This window comes from Abrus precatorius, unplaced genomic scaffold, assembly GCF_003935025.1.
Source record: "Abrus precatorius isolate BTA unplaced genomic scaffold, Abrus_2018 Scaffold2, whole genome shotgun sequence".
Lineage (NCBI taxonomy): Eukaryota > Viridiplantae > Streptophyta > Magnoliopsida > Fabales > Fabaceae > Abrus > Abrus precatorius.
In genome coordinates, this window is record NW_020874362.1 from 25,815,733 (window position 1) to 25,825,722 (window position 9,990).

At 32.8% G+C, this 9,990-nt stretch overlaps 2 protein-coding genes and 1 non-coding gene across 4 annotated transcripts; 1 reads left to right on the plus strand and 2 right to left on the minus strand.

The window, feature by feature from the left end:
* The first annotated feature begins 2,778 nt into the window (after nt 1-2,778).
* Nucleotides 2,779-5,403, plus strand: LOC113857820 (beta-amylase). 2 transcript variants are annotated; one of them, XM_027490040.1, is made up of 7 exons: nt 2,779-2,809; nt 2,946-3,344; nt 3,770-3,934; nt 4,029-4,292; nt 4,369-4,578; nt 4,697-4,820; nt 5,039-5,115. In XM_027490040.1, exons 1-7 carry the CDS (start codon nt 2,801-2,803, stop codon nt 5,113-5,115), a joined length of 1,248 nt encoding a protein of 415 aa, XP_027345841.1. In that variant the 5' UTR covers nt 2,779-2,800. The 2 variants fall into 2 exon arrangements, with proteins under 2 accessions (XP_027345841.1, XP_027345840.1); XM_027490039.1 differs by having other exon boundaries at nt 2,780-2,809; nt 4,697-4,936; nt 5,039-5,403.
* On the minus strand, nt 3,674-8,857 carry LOC113857819 (putative pentatricopeptide repeat-containing protein At3g11460, mitochondrial). The gene is made up of 2 exons (XM_027490038.1): nt 5,937-8,857; nt 3,674-5,226 (listed from the first exon to the last, which is right to left on the minus strand). Exon 1 carries the CDS (start codon nt 8,801-8,803, stop codon nt 6,668-6,670), a length of 2,136 nt encoding a protein of 711 aa, XP_027345839.1. The 5' UTR covers nt 8,804-8,857; the 3' UTR covers nt 3,674-5,226; nt 5,937-6,667.
* Nucleotides 8,858-8,899: 42 nt separating this feature from the next.
* On the minus strand, nt 8,900-8,972 carry TRNAA-AGC. The gene has a single exon. It is a non-coding gene; the product is annotated as a tRNA-Ala (tRNA).
* Between the last annotated feature and the right edge of the window lie 1,018 nt (nt 8,973-9,990).

A 9,990-nucleotide genomic window follows, 5' to 3' on the forward strand; every position in this document is an offset into this window, starting at 1 on the left:
ATAGTTAATGATTTAAAATCAAGAGATACTATTGAAAGTCATATCATTTTACTTGAAAATCATGTTTTTAAAACCAAAAGATATCTTTAAAAGCTATATCCTTTCACTTGAAAGTCACTTATTTAAAACCAAAAAATATCTTACAACATTGTACATGAACCAAGACACTTATTCATAATTAATAACTATTTCATCTTTCTTAATTATTTAAATTATTTACTTTTAAACTTGTAAATATATTTCATAAATTATTTTAATAATAAATATATTTAAATTATTATTTTTTATTATACGTCCATAGTAAAATATTTTATTTATTTTATTATATGTGCACTCCACGCAATGCACGGACACTGTCATTTTGATACTTTGATACACAGCTTGTTTTGCTTATGGTATTCGCACCATTTATATTTATATATATCACTCGTAAAGAAAGTGTGTAAGCAACTCAGTTGGATATAAAACTCCCCAAAAAATCAAAGTTTCTTTTTAATGATCATTGAAAGGAATGATAATTAAAATCGTACATAAAATATACCTAGAATTTTTTTTATAACGAATGAAAAATATTAAAAATGTATGAGTACCTTATTCTCGGGTGTGCATATATAATTTTTAAATATTTTATTATTTAATGTAAAAATTAAGATAAAAGAGAGAATGTATTCTATTTATTTATTACGTGAGTCACGAATCTTAATTTTTTTAATACAGAAATAGCTAATAAAATTAATTATATTCTCCTCTTTCATTTAATTAATCAATGTATAATTTTTGTCCCTTAATAAATTTTACTTAGTTTTAGTTTCTTTAATTTCACAATTATTATAATAAAGCCTAATTTTGAAATATGACTATAATTTAATATTTTTATTATAATCTTATATTATCACAATGAAGATTTTTTTTAAAAAAATCTTCTTTAAAAGAAGTCAAAAAATTAAAAATTATATATTTTCTAAAGTTAAGAAATAAAGTATAAAGGGATAGCCAATGATTAAAAATTACAAGTTCCTATAATTATATAATTTATTATAAATATACATGTATTTAACCATAATTTATAAATCATTTTTAATTAATGAATCTAATTTTTTATTTTATAAGCGTTATATTATAAAATGATAATTTTAAAAAAAAATTATCCTCAATAAAATATTTTAAAAAATTAAAAAAGTCCAATCTCACCACTTTGTATGAAAAAATTTAAATGGTAAATCCCACATAATAGATTTTTTTATTCATGTAAGGCAAAACATCTAATCAAATATAAATTTTATTTTTATACACTTTTCTTTCTACATTTTATCATTTCTATTAAAAAAAAAACAAACAAAACATAAAAGAAAAGGTAAGAAAAAAACATGAAATTTGCTGGCACCATAAAACTTCTTTAGTTTAGTTGACAATGTCAAAATATTTATTAACAGCAAGAACCAAAACAGTATATATATATATATAGAGAGAGAGAGAGAAAGATTTTCATATAAGAACTAAATTAAAAATTAGTATAACATATAAGAATAAAAAATATATTCAAACCTTAAAAATATAAACAAAAGCGTAAAAAAGTAAGATAAACCAATAGTTATGCTTAGATGATAAAAACTTAGTAGCAAAAGATAATGCATTCGATAATATATGTTTAAGTATACTCATCCATCATTGTCTATAAACGTGCTAAAATTGATGTGACCTACTTAATGACCATAGTGATAATTAATTAATTACTAAAAAGCAACAAATAATATAAAGTTAAATGATCACCATCCTGATAAGGTAAGGAATTTTCAAATTTTGATCACAAGAATCCTCATAGGCCCACAGTGTCAAACTTTGTCATTGCGCCAAGGCAAAAAATGCAGCCAGCGACAGCAAATTCTGTTACTCAATATATATATATATATATATATATATATATATATATGGAACGGAATTTTCTTATAATGATGTAAGTTTAAAAACTCTTACATTTAATTTAAACTTTTTATTTAATTTAAATTTAATGAGTTATAATTTATTAATTTATTTATTATTATTTTTAAATTAAATAAAATACTCAGATTGAATGTATAAATACTGGTGTAAAAAGATCATTCTCTTATATATATATATTTGTATTATTCATTATATTTTTATTTCTTTCATTTTTCTGCTCATTTTAATTTCACACCGTAGATAATAATTTTCTTAATCTTTTGTTTCTCTCTCTCTCTTTTATGAACAGTGATATTTTCACATTCTTTGTTGGAGTGTAAAATAGGTCAAAAAAGATAAAGATGTCGACGAAAGTTAGTTTAATTAGTAAGAATTAGATTCGTATATCCTAAGAACTTGAGTTCAAATTTCATTTTGGAGGTGAAGACTCTCTTGATAGGTGATCTATAAATAACTCTCTAAACATTATTTAAACCTTAAACAATGCCTGACTCAAGCGAGTCTGTGAAACCTAACTCATCTAAATTTTATGTAAAAAGAGAAGGATAGGAAGTAAAGAAAATAATAATAAAGATGTGATAAATAATGTGACAAGACAAAATTTTAAAATAAATATAAAAAAATATTTGAGATTTTTTTAATTGCGAGTGTAACTATTCATTCTTTTTTCTTCTATAAAAGCCACCCTTGTGTCGTGGCTTCAAACAAGCAGGAAGTACGTAGCAGCATCTCCTTTTTCGCTTTCATAGATATCAGAGAACTTTGGAACTCGTTAAGGTCTTTTAAAGAAAACAACGGCAGTAGCAAGATGACCACTTCCAGCAAAAACATGTTACTAAACTATGTTCCAGCTTATGTGATGCTCCCAGTAAGTCATGCACATAACTAGTGTGTTTCCATGATACCATTTTATGTACATATGAAACAATCAAATAACAACGATGCACATAAACAAACACATGCTAATTAACATGTTTTATTGCTTTTGTTTCATACAACTTTAGCTTGGAGTGATTTCTGCTGAGAATGTCTTTGAAGACCCAGATGGGCTCAAAGAAGGACTCTTGAAGCTACGAGGAGCAGGTGTTGATGGGGTTATGGTTGATGTGTGGTGGGGTATCATAGAACTGAAGGGGCCTAAGCAATATGACTGGAGTGCCTATAGGCGCTTGTTTCAACTGGTTCAGGAATGTGGCTTGAAACTGCAAGCCATCATGTCATTCCATCAATGTGGAGGGAACGTAGGAGATGTTGTTAACATCCCAATTCCTCCTTGGGTACTTAACATTGGAGAATCAGATCCTGATATCTTCTACACCAACCGATCGGGTACCAGGAACATAGAATATCTAACCCTTGGTGTAGACAAGCAGCCTATTTTCCATGGAAGAACAGCCATTGAGGTGAAATGTGTGAATTAAAATTACCTTTCTAATAACTAGCATTCATGCTGTCAATTCATGCATTACAACAAAGAAGTATAATAATAATAACATGGCTTACTAAAAAACTAGAGAAACTGATTGATTGAGTCTTTGACTGGCATAATCCTACCCCACAAGATGCTAACACTATCAGCCTTGTTAATCCTTTTTTCACCAATATTACGTGTATATGAAGTAAAAGATCACAAAATAAAACAACAGAAATAAAATGAGTAACATACGACAAAGAAAGAGAAACAGATTCGATCTATTTGGTTCAGTTCAAGTTATTAAATAAACATTTATTGTGTAATAAGATATATTGCAGACAACTTCTAAATGTATGGCTATATGAATAATTATCTTGGTTATTACAGCATGTTTAAACTTGCTGCTGTATGCAGATATACAGTGACTACATGAAGAGTTTCCGAGAAAACATGTCAGATTTTCTTGCATCTGGGCTTATTGTAGATGTTGAAGTTGGACTTGGCCCAGCAGGAGAGCTCAGGTACCCCTCTTATCCAGAAAGTCAAGGATGGAAATTTCCTGGTATTGGAGAATTTCAGGTGAGTCCGCCCTCAGATTTCAAGCAAAATAGTTTCAGACCCAAACTGGGATTTTAGCACTTGAAAACATCATCATAAATATGAAATTCTGCAGTGCTATGACAAATATTTGAAGGCAGATTTTAAAGCAGCTGCAGCAACGGCTGGCCATCCTGAATGGGATCTGCCAGATGATGCAGGGAAGTATAACGACGTACCAGAATCTACTGGGTTCTTCAAATCAAATGGCACATATGTCACTGAGAAAGGGAAGTTCTTCTTAACTTGGTATTCTACCAAATTGCTGAATCATGGAGATGAAATTCTAGAACAAGCCAACAAAGCTTTCCTGGGCTGTAAAGTCAACTTAGCGATCAAAGTAAATTTCATAACACCTCAATTAACAGTCCACAACATTTTCTGCCAAATAATTATTAACCGCTACGCGGTAACAGGTATCTGGAATCCACTGGTGGTACAAAGTTGAAAATCATGCTGCTGAGCTTACTGCTGGATATTACAATCTTCATGATAGAGATGGATACCGTCCCATTGCAAGAATGCTGTCTCGTCATCATGCCATCCTTAACTTTACATGTCTTGAGATGAAGGACTCAGAACAAAGCGCTGATGCCAAAAGTGGACCACAGGAACTTGTCCAGCAGGTAATTCATTACATTTTTCGTTAGTTTCATGTTTGCTCTTCTTGTTAAAGATGATGCCTGGCCAAGTGTAATTTCTGTATTGTAGTGGTTAAATTGCCAAACATGAATACATGCACAGGTCTTTAGTGGAGGTTGGAAAGAAAATATCCAAGTTGCTGGAGAAAATGCACTTCCAAGGTATGATGCCACTGCTTACAACCAGATCATACTGAATGCAAGGCCACAAGGTGTCAACAAAAATGGCCCTCCAAAACTAAAGATGATCGGATTCACGTACCTTCGTCTTTCAGATGACCTACTACAACAATCAAATTTTGCTATATTCAAAAAATTTGTGCTGAAGCTTCATGCAGATCAGGTGAGAAGCTGTTATGCATGCACTTAAAAGATAATACTTTTGAAATTTCTTCAGTTTCATAATTACCATACTGCCAGCTAATCCTCTCCCATCAAATTGCAGGATTACTGTGCAGACCCTCAAAAGTACAATCAGGCCATAACACCATTGAAGCCACCAGAACCAAAGATTCCCATTGAGGTTCTTCTTGAAGCAACTAAACCAACAGCCCCGTTCCCCTGGCTTTCAGAGACAGACATGAAAGTTGATGGTTGATTTGCCAATTTGACGTGAGGAGTAATTAAAAAAATCTGCTGGAAATAATATCTACTGTTCAGATATAAATAAATCACCCAGTCCCCCACGTCTGCGATGCTAATAATAATGCAATAATGTTGCAATGTCTAAACATCTAGATATTGCTCGGGTGTACTTTTATGTGTGCTTTCCTATCCACGAGTTTAATAAATTATGTTATCAAACTTCCATCTACTCTGATTATCACAACATGAACATCCATAGTGCTGTATGAAGTGAAAACAAATTCTTAATATTTTTAATATTATATGGCTCAAATGACTGTAAAATATATAAACCTTGAGTAGGGGAGAAACCCAATCACACGTCAGCTTTCAAAGACATAGTTTTAGAAATAATGAAATGCCTAACATATGATATGAGGAGAATGAACAAGTTAGAAAACATGAATAATTAACCTTTTTGAGACATATCTAACTAAAGGAAAGCCAAAATTTATTACACATAATAGCAATGCTTCTTGGGCATACTTAAGCTACAATTCATGTTAAGTTTTATGACATTTGGGCTTATAATATAACAATTATTCCATTGCTAAGTATTTAAACTCTAAAAGACATTATTTTCTTAAATTCCCTGTCTTTCTCAAGTTTTTTTTTTCTCTAAAAACTAAAATCATATTGCAAGTTAACATAAAACCTTCATATTCATTTTCAGAACACAATTCAGTATTTTCCAGGTATGGGGACAAAATGATTTTTACCTGCAAGATCATTGAAGTGTAGCCGGCATGATTTACTCATGTTCAATGGCAATTCATTATTTCCGCTTATCTCATACATGGATGAATTTCTTAGCTGCATTTTGGTCCAGTGTTTCATCGTTTTATTTCAATTCTCTATTCGCTCCATCCATTAACCCTATAACATTCTTCTTATTTATCTCCTCCATTCCAACACGTCTCTTGTATTCTAAATCCTTCCAATCTTTGGTCTTTTCATCTCAATTGTTACCATAATAAGGTACTAAGGATGCATTCGGTTTGTGAAAAAATTTCCTATTTTCATTTTCTGTTTCACAAATAGTTAGAAAAACGTCACCTTATTTCACTTTGTTATCTGTTAAAATAGAATGGCGCATAAAAAGGAAAATAAGTTCACATGGAAAAACAATATAACAAGTATTAGAGAAATTACTTGGTAGTGGCTACTATGATGCAAGAGAAGAACATCTAGAAAATGATATAGTAAATGAATCTATATTTATCCATCTATTTGAGCACAAGACAAAGTGGCTGGTATGTTAAGGCAGGGTGTCTGGTTGAATGAGAGTTTGGCAAGCTTGGTACAGCAGCCAGGAAGGACCTGACTTCTTGTGTATAGGTATGGATAAGTTGGGGCTTCTCGTATATAATGTGAAATATTCCATCCAACAAAAGAATTGCATTCTCCTTATTTTGAATTCTATCTACTACTTCATCAGACTTCCATAAACTCACCAATATCCACCACATGAGCATAAGCCATCTCTAAAATGATGAAACCTATAAATATCTCGCATGATAATCTCCCGACTCGTGATCTTAGAAATCATTTTTATTACTGTGTGGCAATCGCCACACACACGAAGATTCTTGGTTATTCTGATTGTGGTTCCTGGACAAGTATTAATAAGTGCAAAAGCAAGTGCCAATCTCTCGCTATGATCCCACAGCATCCTCTCCTTTATTTCTTCCTCAACATCATAGAGAACTGAACTAGTGTCGGGCTTGTACCCAGCTTTCTTGAGCTGCTCATTCAAATCTTTCAATTTTGCATAAATATTGTCGGACTGTTGATGGGTTGTATCTCCAACAAAAAATTGATGAACAGACTTATTTAACTCGACAAAGCTGAAACTAGGTGGTTTCCTCAATCTCTTTTTTTTCACCAATTCCCTAACCTTTTCAACGTCCTTCCACTGTCTCTCAGCAGCATAGATGTTGGAAAGGCAAACATAGCCACTCACTCCATTAGGATTCATTTCAAAAAGCTTCTGAGCTGAGATCTCTGCTAACTTGACATTCCTATGTAATCTGCAAGCAGAAAGAAGAGCAGTCCATACATCTTCATTAGGTTTCCATTTCATATTTTCTATAACTGCATATGCCTCATCTATGTACCCTGCTCTGCCAAGTAGATCCACTAAACATGAATAATGAGTGGGTCCAGGCTCCACATTATAGTCTCTGGTCATACTATAGAAAATTTGTTTACCCTCATCCACTAATCCAGAATGACTACAAGCCGATAAAACTGAAGTGAAAATGCCCTCATCTGGAGCAATATTTTTATCTAGCATTTCATAAAATATGGTGATGGCCTCTCTTCCCCTCCCATGAATTCCAAATCCTGTAACCATTACTGTCCATGAAGCCAATTGTTTTTCGGGCATCTCGTAAAAAGCACAACGGGCAGAAAATAAACTTCCACAGTTTGCATACATGCTAATAAGGGCAGTTCCCACAGCAGTATTCACTCCATAACCCTTTTTAACAACATATGAGTGAACAGATGAACCCAATAGCAAGGCTGAGATTTGATTACAAGCTCCAAGCATAGAAATCACACTCACTTCATCAGGAATTGCACCTCCTATAATCATTTGACTAAAAAGTTCAAGAACTTTAAAAGCATCCCCACGCTTTGCATAGCCAGAAATCAAAGAATTCCAGGACACGGTATCCTTCACTTTCAAATTTTGAAATAACGTCTTCGCACCAGACAAGGTATCACATTTGCAGTACATGTCAATCAGAGAATTCATCAGAAACTCATTACACACTTTACCACTATTCCTAACAACATATCCATGAACCACTTTTCCCATCCTTAAATCCATAAGATCACCACAAGCACAGAGAAGGGCAAGCAAGGTGGTCCCATCTCCAACAACACCAGCCCTTCTCATGCGACCAAAAACTGCAAAAGCATCCCTTGCCTCACCATTCTTCACATGCCCCGAAATTACAGTGTTCCAAGAAGTTAAATCCCTCACAGGCATTTTATCAAACAGCAACTTCGCAGTTGCCATGTCACCAAACTTGGAATACATCGAAAGCATTGAATTACTCACATAAATATCCAACCCCAACCCACCAACCAGCACCAAAGCATGAACCTTTCTACCAATTTCCCGAACCAAAAGGTCACCACAAGCCTTTAGAACAAAAGGGTAGGTGAAATTATCAGGCTTTTGTCCAAAACTGAACATTTCACGGTACAAAAAAAGGGACTCTGAAGGACACCCATTACAAGCATAGCCCCTGATCATGAAATTCCATAAAAATGAACTCTTTAAGATTATTTGGTCGAAGATGAGTTGGGCCTGAGGCATGTGGCCGCAAGAAGCGTAGCAAGCAGAGAGCTTGGTGGCAAGGTAGGTGTTGTGGAGGAGTGTGCCGCAGGTGGTGACGTGGGCATGGAGTTGTTGTGTTTGTGTGAAGGATTTTGAGTTGGCGAGTGATTGCAGCAAGGTTCCACATTGTAGGGAAGAGAGAGGAAATGGAAGTAGAAGAGTGGTGGGGTAAGAAGGTTTGGAAAGAAGGGTTGTTGTCTTGAGTTTTAGAGCGACACTCACGGTCTCTTTCATGAATCATGAAAGAGCAGGAGGGCAAACACAACCTTAGTAGAACAAGTACCAGGAGTGAAATAAAAATGTTGTTTAAAGAAAATGAAAACATAAAAGTGGAGATGCGGGGTATCGATCCCCGTACCTCTCGCATGCTAAGCGAGCGCTCTACCATCTGAGCTACATCCCCATGATATTTACCAATGGAACATTATTCTACTCTACATTTCTGAAATTTTAACAAAATATTACTTAGTGTGTCTGATTAATGAGAATATAGGATAAATGCACAAAGTATGAATGTAAAATTAAGAAAAAATAATTAAGTGAAAATGAGAAGTCAATTAATTATTTGTGTGTGTAGGTATGAAAGTTTGGTTAGAATTGGATCTTTTAAAAAGCAGATCTGAAATTTAATGTAATCTAATAAAATTGTTTGATTTTACAATGTTTTAATTTTCATTTAAATTCAAATGTTCTGTAGTTTAATATATCATATGAATACTTCTATTTTTAAGAAAGTGAAATAATAGTCAAACATATTTTAAATATCTTTTAGAAAAATCTATTTTTGAAAATTTTATTTCTTGCAAAAGAATTTAGTTGAAAATTAAAAATTTCCGACACCAAACATCACCTAGGTTGTTATGAGTTTAGAAAGAAGAAAAAATTAGGAGTCAAGAAAGGCATATAAATATGGAGTAATAACTAATAAGGCATAAGAAAATAATTATATCCAGTGAGATAGATTCTATTTTGAGTTTTTGTTACGCAACTAAAAAGCTTAGGATTTTTCATTAATCTAGATTTTCTCCCTCTATATCTCAGCCGTTTATTTCATGTGCCCAATACTCGGAACACTCTTCTTCCCCGAGTTCTAGAATTTTGTCCCAAAAATTAAGTTAAAGTGGTTTATACAGATTCTTTCATTGATGTATCATCGATATCTTCTTGTTCTAAATGCTCCCCTAAACGTGAGAACTGCCTACACATAACATAAACATATAATAAATATATTCGAGAATGGGGCTGAAATTAATTTATAGTTGTCACAGTTGTTGCCATACCTGTCAATTGTTAAACATGCTTAAAATACGATCATATGTATTCCTAGTTTTCAGGAATTAATATTCCAAACAATAAATTTGCTACTCACAAAATGAGACAAATTTCTACTACTTCAAAAAATAAAATAAAATTTGACGCCT